The 15874-nt window shown below is 47.0% G+C and overlaps 1 protein-coding gene across 1 annotated transcript in view; it reads right to left on the bottom strand.

Moving 5' to 3' along the window:
• Nucleotides 1-285: 285 nt before the first annotated feature.
• Nucleotides 286-15874, bottom strand: part of KIF9 (kinesin family member 9) — a 49411-nt gene continuing 33822 nt past the window's right edge. Inside the window, exons 7-20 of the mRNA XM_075271836.1 lie at nucleotides 14199-14343; nucleotides 13916-13980; nucleotides 13444-13521; nucleotides 13056-13124; nucleotides 12587-12691; nucleotides 8474-8529; nucleotides 7925-8015; nucleotides 7435-7580; nucleotides 6963-7148; nucleotides 6239-6447; nucleotides 1698-1877; nucleotides 1222-1337; nucleotides 599-703; nucleotides 286-525 (exon numbers count right to left, since the gene is read on the bottom strand). Coding sequence (XP_075127937.1) covers nucleotides 424-525; nucleotides 599-703; nucleotides 1222-1337; nucleotides 1698-1877; nucleotides 6239-6447; nucleotides 6963-7148; nucleotides 7435-7580; nucleotides 7925-8015; nucleotides 8474-8529; nucleotides 12587-12691; nucleotides 13056-13124; nucleotides 13444-13521; nucleotides 13916-13980; nucleotides 14199-14343 — 1653 coding nt within the window. The 3' untranslated portion in view covers nucleotides 286-423. The remainder of the gene's footprint in view (nucleotides 526-598; nucleotides 704-1221; nucleotides 1338-1697; nucleotides 1878-6238; nucleotides 6448-6962; nucleotides 7149-7434; nucleotides 7581-7924; nucleotides 8016-8473; nucleotides 8530-12586; nucleotides 12692-13055; nucleotides 13125-13443; nucleotides 13522-13915; nucleotides 13981-14198; nucleotides 14344-15874) is intronic.

Raw genomic sequence — 15874 nt, 5'->3', positions numbered from 1 at the left:
ACTCTCTGCTGGGCCTTGTCCTGCACTCGTACGTGTAGTTCAGATGGAAGGAGCAGTATAACATGATGTCACATGAGCACGTCTTGCGGCATCTTTACTACCATCAGGTTCCTCACCCCCTTCCAACCCCAGATCCTCCTTATGAAGGACCCAAACCTTGACTATGGTTCCTGTTGGATACAGACTAGGGGTGGGCTCTCTGGTGAACCTTTGGGTAGGGGGCAGTTTAGGGGAGGATTTATGAAGGACCAGAGAGAATCTTCGCCGCGTCTTCCATCGTCATCTTTATTAGACACAAGAAGTAGAAATGTTTCCTGATCAGACGGATGAGAGACAGTTCATTGTAATACTGAGTCTGGTCAGCACAGCGCCCTCTGCTGGTAGAAGTGAGTCATGGCTCCTCGTGGGCGGGGCTTGCACTTCTTACACAGCCGCCAGCATAGAGGGGGGTTTGTTCTTCACGCTGCTGGTTACTACCCCCGGCTTCTTCTTGGTTGGGGGCAGCTGAGTCCGGGTGTAATTGTGCTGCAAGGGAAAACAATGGTGTCATATAATCGTCACCGGCAGTCGCCGCGGCGGGGCAGATGGCGCCACTCACCTTCCGATCGGACTTGATTCTTGCATTGTTGAACGGGAAAGACCCCGGGGCCTCCATTAACAGCTCCTGCTGAAGTTTATCGGATCTCTCCTGGTCGTCTTCACCCTGTAAGATGTGGTCACGTGACAATCCCTTACTGCTGAAATGCTCTGTGCTGCTGATTTAGTGACTTTGAACCATTAAAGGGGTTTCCTGGGCTTAATTTAAGATCAATGGGGATCTGACACCCGAGCCCCCCCCCCGGAAACTGCAACACTACTAACCAAGCACAGCGCCACACATTGTATAGTGTCTGTCCTTGGTATTGCAGCTCAGCCCTAACTGTATGGGACTGAGCTGCAAACAGGCAATGTGACGGATGAATGTGATGTCACATGGTGTGGGCAGCACCCATACTGCTTTATATAGCTGATCCATGGGGGTCCCGGGTGCCAGACCCCCACTGATCTTCAAAGGGTGACCTAAGGATAGGTGATCATCTGATAAGCCTGGAGAACAGAATGAGGCTATTGTTCTGATAAGACTATTGTGCCCCTCCCCCTTTTGTTTCCTTTTATCTTGGCCCCCTAGTGATTTAAAGGGGCGCTCCACCAAATGGCGACATGACATCACTCAGAGCTCACCAATGACAGCAGCCTATTCACGGGGATCATCGCAGGTCTCAGGGGGCCGACGACTTTCAGCGAATTCTGCAGGTCTTCGGGGATGACGAATGATTCATTGTACCAGACCTCGAACTCTGCGACAGATGGGACATGTTAGAATGATTTACCTATGTCTGCCCCTCCCCGCTCTCCACAGCGCCCCCTGCTGACACCCCTATATGATGATGCCGCATAAAATCACTGATGATGTCAGTAAGGAGAAGCAAAAGGATCAGAACGCCACATATCCGGGCACTGCCACCCCTCCAGCCCCTTATTACACCGTATAACTATGTGCCCATGCTGTACACTACAGCTCTGCTCTATAAGGGCCATGATCAGTGATTCCAGCTTACTCACATAGTGCACTGGAGAATGTTCTAGAACAGACAGCAGATATTACGGCCAGGACCGAATCCTCTCCCTCCTCCCGGCAGTATCGCTACGTAGCTCACCTGTCAGCAGCCGCAGCCGGCACCGATCCACCAGCTTCTGGCAGTACTGCACCTCCGCCTTCACATCCTGCAGCTCCTCGTGATCCGCCCGGTACTGCTTCTTCAGGTCCTTCAGTCTACAGATCAGACCAAACTCCTGCTCATCGATGATAACCTGACCCTCATCACTGATGTATTCACCTGAGCAGGGGCACAAGGAGGCAGTGACCACTGGGGGGCGCTACACACACTATACTGGACAAAGGACATTCATACTGTATAGTAATGTATATACACAGTGACTGTACCAGCAGAATAGTGAGCGCAGCTCTGGAGTATAATACAGGATAAGTAATGTAATGTATGTACACAGTGACTGTACCAGCAGAATAGTGAGCGCAGCTCTGGAGTATAATACAGGATAAGTAATGTAATGTATGTACACAGTGACTGCACCAGCAGAATAGTGAGCGCAGCTCTGGAGTATAATACAGGATAAGTAATGTAGTGTATGTACACAGTGACTGCACCAGCAGAATAGTGAGCGCAGCTCTGGAGTATAATACAGGATAAGTAATGTAGTGTATGTACACAGTGACTGCACCAGCAGAATAGTGAGCGCAGCTCTGGAGTATAATACAGGATAAGTAATGTAATGTATGTACACAGTGACTGTACCAGCAGAATAGTGAGCGCAGCTCTGGAGTATAATACAGGATAAGTAATGTAGTGTATGTACACAGTGACTGTACCAGCAGAATAGTGAGCGCAGCTCTGGAGTATAATACAGGATAAGTAATGTAATGTATGTACACAGTGACTGCACCAGCAGAATAGTGAGCGCAGCTCTGGAGTATAATACAGGATCAGTAATGTAATGTATGTACACAGTGACTGCACCAGCAGAATAGTGAGCGCAGCTCTGGAGTATAATACAGGATCAGTAATGTAATGTATGTACACAGTGACTGCACCAGCAGAATAGTGAGCGCAGCTCTGGAGTATAATACAGGATAAGTAATGTAATGTATGTACACAGTGACTGCACCAGCAGAATAGTGAGCGCAGCTCTGCAGTATAATACAGGATAAGTAATGTAATGCATGTACACAGTGACTGTACCAGCAGAATAGTGAGCACAGCTCTGGAGTATAATACAGGATAAGTAATGTAATGTATGTACACAGTGACTGCACCAGCAGAATAGTGAGCGCAGCTCTGGAGTATAATACAGGATAAGTAATGTAATGTATGTACACAGTGACTGCACCAGCAGAATAGTGAGCGCAGCTCTGGGGTATAATACAAGATAAGTAATGTAATGTATGTACACAGTGACTGTACCAGCAGAATAGTGAGCGCAGCTCTGGGGTATAATACAAGATAAGTAATGTAATGTATGTACACAGTGACTGTACCAGCAGAATAGTGAGCGCAGCTCTGGAGTATAATACAGGAAACGTAATGTAATGTATGTACACAGTGACTGCACCAGCAGAATAGTGAGCACAGCTCTGGAGTATAATACAGGATAAGTAATGTAATGTATGTACACAGTGACTGTACCAGCAGAATAGTGAGCGCAGCTCTGGAGTATAATACAGGATAAGTAATGTAATGTATGTACACAGTGACTGCACCAGCAGAATAGTGAGCACAGCTCTGGAGTATAATACAGGATAAGTAATGTAATGTATGTGCACAGTGACTGTACCAGCAGAATAGTGAGCGCAGCTCTGGAGTATAATACAGGATAAGTAATGTAATGTATGTACACAGTGACTGCACCAGCAGAATAGTGAGCGCAGCTCTGGAGTATAATACAGGATAAGTAATGTAATGTATGTACACAGTGACTGTACCAGCAGAATAGTGAGCGCAGCTCTGGAGTATAATACAGGATAAGTAATGTAATGTATGTACACAGTGACTGCACCAGCAGAATAGTGAGCGCAGCTCTGGAGTGTAATACAGGATAAGTAATGTAATGTATGTACACAGTGACTGTACCAGCAGAATAGTGAGCGCAGCTCTGGAGTATAATACAGGATAAGTAATGTATGTACACAGTGACTGCACCAGCAGAATAGTGAGCGCAGCTCTGGAGTATAATACAGGATAAGTAATGTATGTACACAGTGACAACCAGCAGAATAGTGAGCGCAGCTCTGGAGTATAATACAGGATAAGTAATGTATGTACACAGTGACTGTACCAGCAGAATAGTGAGCGCAGCTCTGGAGTATAATACAGGATAAGTAATGTATGTACACAGTGACTGTACCTGCAGAATAGTGAGCGCAGCTCTGGAGTATAATACAGGATAAGTAATGTATGTACACAGTGACTGTACCAGCAGAATAGTGAGTGCAGCTCTGGAGTATAATACAGGATAAGTAATGTAATGTATGTACACAGTGACTGCACCAGCAGAATAGTGAGCGCAGCTCTGGAGTATAATACAGGATAAGTAATGTAATGTATGTACACAGTGACTGTACCAGCAGAATAGTGAGCGCAGCTCTGAAGTATAATACAGGATAAGTAATGTAATGTATGTACACAGTGACTGCACCAGCAGAATAGTGAGTGCAGCTCTGGAGTATAATACAGGATAAGTAATGTAATGTATGTACACAGTGACTGCACCAGCAGAATAGTGAGTGCAGCTCTGAAGTATAATACAGGATAAGTAATGTAATGTATGTACACAGTGACTGTACCAGCAGAATAGTGAGCGCAGCTCTGGGGTATAATACAGGATAAGTAATGTAATGTATGTACACAGTGACTGCACCAGCAGAATAGTGAGCGCAGCTGTGGAGTATAATACAGGATAAGTAATGTAATGTATGTACACAGTGATTGCACCAGCAGAATAGTGAGCGCAGCTCTGGAGTATAATACAGGATAAGTAATGTAATGTATGTACACAGTGACTGCACCAGCAGAATAGTGAGCGCAGCTCTGGAGTATAATACAGGATAAGTAATGTAATGTATGTACACAGTGACTGCACCAGCAGAATAGTGAGCGCAGCTCTGGAGTATAATACAGGATAAGTAATGTAATGTATGTACACAGTGACTGTACCAGCAGAATAGTGAGCGCAGCTCTGAAGTATAATACAGGATAAGTAATGTAATGTATGTACACAGTGACTGTACCAGCAGAATAGTGAGCGCAGCTCTGGAGTATAATACAGGATAAGTAATGTAATGTATGTACACAGTGACTGCACCAGCAGAATAGTGAGTGCAGCTCTGGAGTATAATACAGGATAAGTAATGTAATGTATGTACACAGTGACTGTACCAGCAGAATAGTGAGCGCAGCTCTAGAGTATAATACAGGATAAGTAATGTAATGTATGTACACAGTGACTGTACCAGCAGAATAGTGAGCGCAGCTCTGGAGTATAATACAGGATAAGTAATGTAATGTATGTACACAGTGACTGCACCAGCAGAATAGTGAGCGCAGCTCTGGAGTATAATACAGGATAAGTAATGTAATGTATGTACACAGTGACTGTACCAGCAGAATAGTGAGCGCAGCTCTGGAGTATAATACAGGATAAGTAATGTAATGTATGTACACAGTGACTGCACCAGCAGAATAGTGAGTGCAGCTCTGGAGTATAATACAGGATAAGTAATGTAATGTATGTACACAGTGACTGTACCAGCAGAATAGTGAGCGCAGCTCTAGAGTATAATACAGGATAAGTAATGTAATGTATGTACACAGTGACTGTACCAGCAGAATAGTGAGTGCAGCTCTGGAGTATAATACAGGATAAGTAATGTAATGTATGTACACAGTGACTGCACCAGCAGAATAGTGAGCGCAGCTCTGGAGTATAATACAGGATAAGTAATGTAATGTATGTACACAGTGACTGTACCAGCAGAATAGTGAGCGCAGCTCTGGAGTATAATACAGGATAAGTAATGTAATGTATGTACACAGTGACTGCACCAGCAGAATAGTGAGTGCAGCTCTGGAGTATAATACAGGATAAGTAATGTAATGTATGTACACAGTGACTGTACCAGCAGAATAGTGAGCGCAGCTCTAGAGTATAATACAGGATAAGTAATGTAATGTATGTACACAGTGACTGTACCAGCAGAATAGTGAGCGCAGCTCTGGAGTATAATACAGGATAAGTAATGTAATGTATGTACACAGTGACTGCACCAGCAGAATAGTGAGCGCAGCTCTGGAGTATAATACAGGATAAGTAATGTAATGTATGTACACAGTGACTGTACCAGCAGAATAGTGAGCGCAGCTCTGGAGTATAATACAGGATAAGTAATGTAATGTATGTACACAGTGACTGCACCAGCAGAATAGTGAGTGCAGCTCTGGAGTATAATACAGGATAAGTAATGTAATGTATGTACACAGTGACTGTACCAGCAGAATAGTGAGCGCAGCTCTAGAGTATAATACAGGATAAGTAATGTAATGTATGTACACAGTGACTGTACCAGCAGAATAGTGAGTGCAGCTCTGGAGTATAATACAGGATGTATGTGGATCTGTGTGCTTACCTTGCTTCTCCCGCTCCAGTTTGGCTATGTTGAGGTTTTGGCTGGTTGTGTCGATCTCCCTCTTGATGAGGTTTATGCGCTGAGTCACCTCCTTAAGCTTCTTCCTCTGCTCGGCCAAGGTGGATTTATTCTCCTTGAAGATGCGGTTCAGTTCGCTGCCTCTTTCTGCTTTAAATTCTTCGAAAGCTGAATCTTTTGGTGGAGGGGTCCTGAGGGGGGAGCAGCAGAGGGTGATCAGGTATGATGAATTATGGGAATGGATCTCTTTAAATGCTAGCATATATAATGTGTCCTTAAAGGGCACCAAGTACCAAGTCCACAATGAAACAGATATAGGACGAGCCATGACAACTTCCATGAGGCAGATTCTGTTCTATTGCATCTATTCTAACCAACAGGGGGCACTACTGCCATATTGTATACAACATCTCTGAAACGGCTCTCCAGGCTCCTCCCACATACTGAGGCTCCTCCTCTTAGCCCTTGTATAGCAGTCACGTGTTGTAACCCTACTTTCAATGCACTAAGCTGGAGTCCCCATCCATAGCTGGGCTAACTAGAGCAGTGCTGCAGGGTAAAGCATTACAGTGACAGAACTGTAGACTCAGCCAGACAGGAGATGAATTTCACACCAATAGACAAGGCAGCTAATCTGACCTAAGAGTACAACTGCACGTCCATTGTAACGGTGCACCAGAAGTGACCAGCAGTCACTGGCTCTCACCCAGGGCGGCTCGTCTCCTCCTTGGCGGCTGGCTCTGATGGTTGGGTGTCTATGGCCAGGTTCTCCTGCTGCTCCTTCACATCGAGCTCCCGCAAGGACTGGGACATCATGGTTTTTGACGGTGAGACGGCTTCTAGGTCCTTTGCGATGGCCGGGCTCGCTGCACCTTCTCTGCGACTAGTGGGACTGAAAGTGTCAGAGAAGAATCTGAGCACGGAGAGCGGTATTCATCTATCTAAAGACACCGGGTACAAGGAGAGGCTAAACAATAGGTGACTATACAGAGAAGTCCCTTGAGCTGAGAGTCCCCCTCTCCAAGTGCCCTGGTAAATTCAGAGCAGGGTACAGTCGTGCGCCCCTCCATAGCAGTGGTAAGCCCCCGACCTTGCCAGACACTGATGCCAGCCCTGCCCTGCGCATCACCCCGGGAGGGGAGACAAATCTGACCCCAGCCCATGTTACATCCTCTTACCTCAACAGATCTTTGGACTTCCGGCTTTTGGATTTTTTGGCAGACTGGGAACGGTTTGACTTGGAAGAAAATGGAGCCACTCCGATGCTGAAACTTCTCCCATCCACCTCCCCTACCAACTGCCCCTCGGCATCCAGCACGCCCGACTGATAAAGACACAAGGGTTATGGGGTTATTAGATGCCCCCTCCCCAGAATCCCCCAAAGACCTTCACAGATGCAGCGCTGTCACTGTAGAGTAAGAAACAAATTCCAGAACTGCAGTGAAGACTGACACTGCCACAGGTAGAAAAGTACAAGACGGGAGGACGTCCCTGACAATCCGTCTTTAGGTCTTCAGCTGATTTTGTCTCGTCTAAAGAGGAGCCGATCTCAATGACCGCTCAGCATCACGTCAGGTCCTGTTACCAGTGACAAGTTGTCAGATGTCAAATCCTGTTATCGCTCAGTGTCATGTTGTCAGGCCCTGTTGTTGTCAGACCGGCGCTTACCTTTTGTGCAGCGCTGATTGCGGTGTAATCGCTCTTATCGATCAGCGTGTATCGCTCTCTCAGCCGAGTCTCCACCTCCTGCTCCTGTTGACTAAACCACAAGGGAGCAGGTCAGAGCGCAGACCCTCCGGAGAGCCCAGGTCACGAGGCCGCACCTTCCACCCCCTCCAGCCCTTTGCATCATCTAATATCCCCCACCCCACGGATTTTGGCACAGCTGGATTTTTTTCTCTCACCCCCACCATTCCCAGCCAAGCAGTGTTGTTACTTTTGGTTCCTGATATGTGATCTCGACTCCCTAATACCAAGTGGGTGATGCCAGGAAGGATCAGACAAGGGGGCGTGGCTCCGATACTGTCTACCTCTCATTAGAGCTCTGAGTAACACCCACTTGCCTGCACCTGCCTGACCCCGCCCACTTAATATTAGGGAGTTTAGCTACATATCAGTAATCAAAACTAACAGCACTGACTGCTCAGGAACGGTGGGGGCGAGAGAAAAAATAACAAGGAGGAGCCTGGGGAGTCCATGACCGCTACACACACTTACTGCAAAATCAGCTTGAACTGAGAGAAAACTTCCTGGATTTGTCTGAGATTTATAATCTGTGGAAGAGGAAAGAACAGTGAGCAAATAATCCAGAGAGAGCAACATGGAGGCAGAACAGTGAGGAAACAGCAGGGGGCAGAAGAGGCTACTAGTGCAAATGGGCCCCTATAACTACACGTGGCATGAGCTTCAAAATACCTGTAATACTACTGCAAGTATAAAGAAACCTACATTATATGTTATTAAGTCTGAACTCCAGAGCTGCGCTCACTGATTATTATTATTATTATTATTATTATTATTGTTATTGTTATTATTATGTGTCGTGGTAAGGAGTTCCAGAGTATGGGGGATGCACGGGAGAAATCTTGGAGACGGTTGTGTGAGGAGCGGATGAGAGCAGAGCGGAGCAGGAGGTCATTGGAGGATCTGAGGTTACGTGTGGGCAGGTAGCGGGAGATGAGGTCAGAGATATATGGAGGGGACAGGTTAGGATGAGGTCAGAGATATACGGAGAGGACAGGTGTGGATGAGATCGGAGATATATGGAGGGGACAGGTGAGGATGAGGTCAGAGATATATGGAGGGGACAGGTGAGGATGAGGTCGGAGATATATGGAGGGGACAGGTGAGGTCAGAGATATATGGAGGGGACAGGTGAGGATGAGGTCAGAGATATATGGAGGGGACAGGTGAGGATGAGGTCAGAGATATATGGAGGGGACAGGTTGTGGATGAGGTCAGAGCTATATGGAGGGGACAGGTGAGGATGAGGTCAGAGATATATGGAGGGGACAGGTGAGGATGAGGTCAGAGATATATGGAGGGGACAGGGGAGGATGAGGTCGGAGATATATGGAGGGGACAGGTGAGGATGAGGTCGGAGATATATGGAGGGGACAGGTGAGGATGAGGTCAGAGATATATGGAGGGGACAGGTTAGGATGAGGTCAGAGATATACGGAGAGGACAGGTGTGGATGAGATCGGAGATATATGGAGGGGACAGGTGAGGATGAGGTCAGAGATATATGGAGGGGACAGGTGAGGATGAGGTCGGAGATATATGGAGGGGACAGGTGAGGTCAGAGATATATGGAGGGGACAGGTGAGGATGAGGTCAGAGATATATGGAGGGGACAGGTGTGGATGAGATCGGAGATATATGGAGGGGACAGGTGAGGATGAGGTCAGAGATATATGGAGGGGACAGGTGAGGATGAGGTCGTAGATATATAGAGGGGACAGGTTGTGGATGAGGTCAGAGATATATGGAGGGGACAGGTGAGGTCAGAGATATATGGAGGGGACAGGTTGTGGATGAGGTCAGAGATATATGGAGGGGACAGGTTGTGGATGAGATCGGAGATATATGGAGGGGACAGGTTGTGGATGAGGTCAGAGATATATGGAGGGGACAGGTGGGGATGAGGTCAGAGATATATGGAGGGGACAGGTGGGGATGAGGTCGGAGATATATGGAGGGGACAGGTGTGGATGAGGTCAGAGATATATGGAGGGGACAGGTGAGGATGAGGTCAGAGATATATGGAGGGGACAGGTTGTGGATGAGGTCAGAGATATATGGAGGGGACAGGTGAGGTCAGAGATATATGGAGGGGACAGGTGAGGATGAGGTCAGAGATATATGGAGGGGACAGGTGAGGATGAGGTCGGAGATATATGGAGGGGACAGGTGAGGATGAGGTCGGAGATATATGGAGGGGACAGGGTGTGGATGAGGTCGGAGATATATGGAGGGGACAGGTTGTGGATGAGATCGGAGATATATGGAGGGGACAGGTTGTGGATGAGGTCAGAGATATACGGAGAGGACAGGTGTGGATGAGATCGGAGATATATGGAGGGGACAGGTGAGGATGAGGTCAGAGATATATGGAGGGGACAGGTGAGGATGAGGTCGGAGATATATGGAGGGGACAGGTGAGGATGAGGTCGGAGATATATGGAGGGGACAGGGTGTGGATGAGGTCGGAGATATATGGAGGGGACAGGTTGTGGATGAGATCGGAGATATATGGAGGGGACAGGTTGTGGATGAGGTCAGAGATATATGGAGGGGACAGGTGAGGATGAGGTCAGAGATATATGGAGGGGACAGGTTGTGGAAGAGGTCAGAGATATATGGAGGGGACAGGTGAGGATGAGGTCAGAGATATATGGAGGAGACAGGTGAGGATGAGGTCAGAGATATATGGAGGGGACAGGTTGTGGATGAGGTCAGAGATATATGGAGGGGACAGGTTGTGGATGAGGTCAGAGATATATGGAGGGGACAGGTGAGGATGAGGTCAGAGATATATGGAGGGGACAGGTTGTGGATGAGGTCGGAGATATATGGAGGGGACAGGTGAGGATGAGGTCAGAGATATATGGAGGGGACAGGTGAGGATGAGGTCAGAGATATATGGAGGGGACAGGTGAGGATGAGGTCAGAGATATATGGAGGGGACAGGTGTAGATGAGGTCAGAGATATATGGAGGTGACAGGTGAGGATGAGGTCAGAGATATATGGAGGGGACAGGTGAGGATGAGGTCAGAGATATATGGAGGGGACAGGTTGTGGATGAGGTCAGAGATATATGGAGGGGACAGGTTGTGGATGAGGTCAGAGATATATGGAGGGGACAGGTTGTGGATGGCTTTGTATGTTACCGTTAGAAGCTTGAACTCAGTTCGCTGGGCTATGGGTAACCAGTGGAGGGACTGGCAGAGGGGAGCAGCTGATGAAGATGGGGGGAGAGATGAATTACGCCAGCAGCGCAGTTTAAGGTGGACTGGAGGGGGGCGAAAGTGTTTGCAGGGAGTCCATGGAGAAGGGTGTTGCAGTAGTCTAGGCGGGAGATTATAAGGGCCTGGACGAGCATCTTAGTTGCTTCAGGGGTGAGGAAGGAGCGGATTTGGTTGATGTTCTTGAGTTGGAGGCGGCAGGAGGTGTTGAGAGTTTGATTCTGCTGGTACAGTCACTGTGTACATACATTACATTACTGATCCTGCATTATACTCCAGAGCTGCGCTCACTATTCTGCTGGTACAGTCACTGTGTACATACATTACATTACTTATCCTATACTATACTCCAGAGCTGCGCTCACTATTCTGCTGGTGCAGTCACGGTGTACATACATTACATTACTTATCCTGTATTATACTCCAGAGCTGCGCTCACTATTCTGCCGGTGCAGTCACTGTGTACATACATTACATTACTTATCCTGTATTATACTCCAGAGCTGTGCTCACTATTCTGCTGGTGCAGTCACTGTGTACATACATTACATTACTTATCCTGTATTATACCCCAGAGCTGCGCTCACTATTCTGCTGGTACAGTCACTGTGTACATACATTACATTACTTATCCTGTATTATACCCCAGAGCTGCGCTCACTATTCTGCTGGTACAGTCACTGTGTACATACATTACATTACTTATCCTGTATTATACTCCAGAGCTGCACTCACTATTCTGCTGGTACAGTCAGTGTGTACATACATTACATTACTTATCCTGTATTATACTCCAGAGCTGCGCTCACTATTCTGCTGGTGCAGTCACTGTGTACATACATTACATTACTTATCCTGTATTATACCCCAGAGCTGCGCTCACTCTTCTGCTGGTACAGTCACTGTGTACATACATTACATTACTTATCCTGTATTATACTCCAGAGCTGCGCTCACTATTCTGCTGGTACAGTCAGTGTGTACATGCATTACATTACTTATCCTGTATTATACTCCAGAGCTGCGCTCACTATTCTGCTGGTGCAGTCACTGTGTACATACATTACATTACTTATCCTGTATTATACTCCAGAGCTGCGCTCACTATTCTGCTGGTGCAGTCACTGTGAACATACATTACATTACCTATCCTGTATTATACTCCAGAGCTGCGCTCACTATTCTGCTGGTGCACTCACTGTGTACATACATTACATTACTTATCCTGTATTATACTCCAGAGCTGCGCTCACTATTCTGCTGGTGCAGTCACTGTGAACATACATTACATTACCTATCCTGTATTATACTCCAGAGCTGCGCTCACTATTCTGCTCTTTCATGTGTCAGTATATTACTCACCTCTATCTCCTCCAGTGTGCCATTCAGATATCTGCGGACTTGCGAGTTGATCTCCATGATTTGGTTGTCAGTGAACGGCTCGTAGTTTCCAGGGGGGCGTTTGGTCTGAAAATATCAAGAGGAACAGACCCCCCATGTAATTCCTGCTGGGAATATATTTCGGGTGTCACAATACACTAGATTACGCCCATTGGGTCACATGAGACGTTGCACAAATCTGATGATATGATTGATACAATATAGAAGTGATCGCGATTGGATTGTGACATCGCAGTTCTCCAGAGCAGCGCTTCACAGGTTATATCTTCAGAACATGCTGGACTACTCCAGTCACCTCCAGAGCTGCATTTATAATTCTGCTGCTGTACTGACAGCTCTTCTGCAGTCTGTGTAGATTTAACCTGTTAGCTGCTGCACATACTGGGGCACTGTATACGTCTGGGACTTGTGGTGCGCTCGGTGTCCTTACCAGGGTGTCGTGCATGGCCAGCTCCCGCCTCAGGTGCTCGATCTCTCTCTCCAAGTTCTTACACAGTCTCTGAGAAAGGAAGGTAAGTTGTCACGGTCATATACATCTTGTTACTATCCTATCCAGGTCCCTGACGCCGCCTGCAGTGTAAAGAATGGAGGTTTCCATGTTACAAGTTGCTTTACCACAATGCACGCCCCGATGCTTTACACTGCAGGCTGTCTCCAGAAAGTGCAAAATGCTGCAAAATAGAAACAAAGACCTTTAGCCCAGCAGCAATCACTAAAGCAGGTGCAAGTCAGGGCTACAGGTCACTCCATGTACTTGCCCCCTCCCTTACCGACTCGAAACACGTGTAGTCAGTAGTCAGCAGCACAGCCAGACTTACCACAGGGTCGTAGCGCTCAACGACGGCCGGCGCGGCTGAGATACGTTTCATCCTGCTGGCAAATCGGAGCGTGGACAGCTGAGAAGGAGGAGAAGAGTAAATTCTGAGGAGAAGTAGTCGGACTCTTCTGCTTCCACAGGGGGCGCTGTACAGCCTACACATCCGGCGGCAACTGATACTCCTTATGGAGATCTTACAAGCAATGCCTTGCTACTGCCACCTATAGTGCAATATCCTACTAACCACAGGTGGCAGTAGAGAGTCAGACATAAGTTGTATAGAGACATATGAGCTGTGACCACCAGGGGGCAGAATGTCAATAGTACAAATACCCTGGTGTATAAGCCAGATAGGCTGAAGGGGGCGCCACAAGAAGTGGCACTGGGTGTCACAGGTCATAGTGGGGCCCTAGCAGCAGACTCATCACTGGGGGCCACAGTGTGGTATACAAGGCCTGCCTATATATACTCACTGTCTCATCGATCTGAGTCGCCTCGCCGTAGATATTCGCCACAAGGACGGTATTGCAGTTGCCTCCTAAAAATCAGACACAACATTTAGGAACCGTAGAGGATCATACACATTTACCTGCATGCTGACTGTTTCCAGTATAATACAGGTGGACATCTACCCCCTCCCCTCCCCCGCCTGTGAGGATCGCAGTACAGGATGTTAGAGCTCGTCCTTACAGTCAGGAATCCCGTTCTATCGGACGGCTCTGCCTACCTGCTTACGGTTTCCCTGCTGTTTCTTACCTATGGAGTCCTTTAGGGCATGAGTGAGTTTGCTCTGCCTGAATGGAACGTGGTTGCGGCGGTCGGCCAGGGCGATGATCGTCTGCTCCAGGAATGACAGCGACTTGTTGATGTAAGAGGCTTCCTTCAAGACCTGCCCTTCAGACTGAGGAACAGACATGGCGGTGACCAAAGAGAGGGGGGGCGCCACTGAGACATAGAATACTAGATGACCCCATATAGTATGATATAACACAGAGGGGGGGGCGCCACTGAGACATAGAATACTAGATGACCCCATATAGTATGATATAACACAGAGGGGGGGCGCCACTGAGACGTATAATACTAAATGACCCCATATAGTATGATATAACACAGAGGGGGCGCCACTGAGACGTATAATACTGAATTACCCCATATAGTATGATATAACACAGAGGGGGCGCCACTGAGATGTATAATACTAGATGACCCCATATAATATGATATTATACAGAGGGGGCGCCACTGAGACGTATAATACTTGATGACCCCGTATAGTATGATATTACACAGAGGGGGCGCCACTGAGACATATAATACTAGATGACCCCATATAATATGATATTATACAGAGGGGGCGCCACTGAGACGTATAATACTTGATGACCCCATATAGTATGATATTACACAGAGGGGGGGCGCCACTGAGACGTATAATACTGAATTACCCCATATAGTATGATATTATACAGAGGGGGCGCCACTGAGACATATAATACTAGATGACCCAATATAGTATGATATAAGACAGAGGGGGCGCCACTGAGGCGTATAATACTTGATGACCCCATATAGTATGATATTACACAGAGGGGGCGCCACTGAGACGTATAATACTGAATTACCCCATATAGTATGATATTACACAGAGGGGGCGCCACTGAGACGTATAATACTGAATTACCCCATATAATATGATATTACACAGAGGGGGCGCCACTGAGACGTATAATACTTGATGACCCCATATAGTATGATATTACACAGAGGGGGCGCCACTGAGACGTATAATACTGAATTACCCCATATAATATGATATTACACAGAGGGGGCGCCACTGAGACGTATAATACTGAATTACCCCATATAGTATGATATTACACAGAGGGGGCGCCACTGAGACGTATAATACTAGATGACCCCATATAATATGATATTACACAGAGGGGGCGCCACTGAGATGTATAATACTAGATGACCCCATATAATATGATATTACACAGAGGGGGCGCCACTGAGACGTATAATACTAGATGACCCCATATAGTAGGATATAACACAGAGGGGGCGCCACTGAGACGTATAATACTAGATGACCCCATATAGTATGATATTACACAGAGGGGGCGCCACTGAGACGTATAATACTAGATGACCCCATATAGTATGATATAAGACAGAGGGGGCGCCACTGAGACGTATAATACTAGATGACCCCATATAGTATGATATTACACAGAGGGGGCGCCACTGAGACGTATAATACTGAATTACCCCATATAGTATGATATTACACAGAGGGGGCGCCACTGAGACGTATAATACTAGATGACCCCATATAGTATGATATTACACAGAGGGGGCGCCACTGAGACGTATAATACTGAATTACCCCATATAGTATGATATTATACAGAGGGGGCGCCACTGAG

This window comes from Leptodactylus fuscus, chromosome 4 (assembly GCF_031893055.1).
Source record: "Leptodactylus fuscus isolate aLepFus1 chromosome 4, aLepFus1.hap2, whole genome shotgun sequence".
Classification (NCBI taxonomy): domain Eukaryota; kingdom Metazoa; phylum Chordata; class Amphibia; order Anura; family Leptodactylidae; genus Leptodactylus; species Leptodactylus fuscus.
The sequence above is the reverse complement of the archived record's forward strand: the minus strand, read 5'-3'. Positions and strand labels throughout refer to the sequence as shown.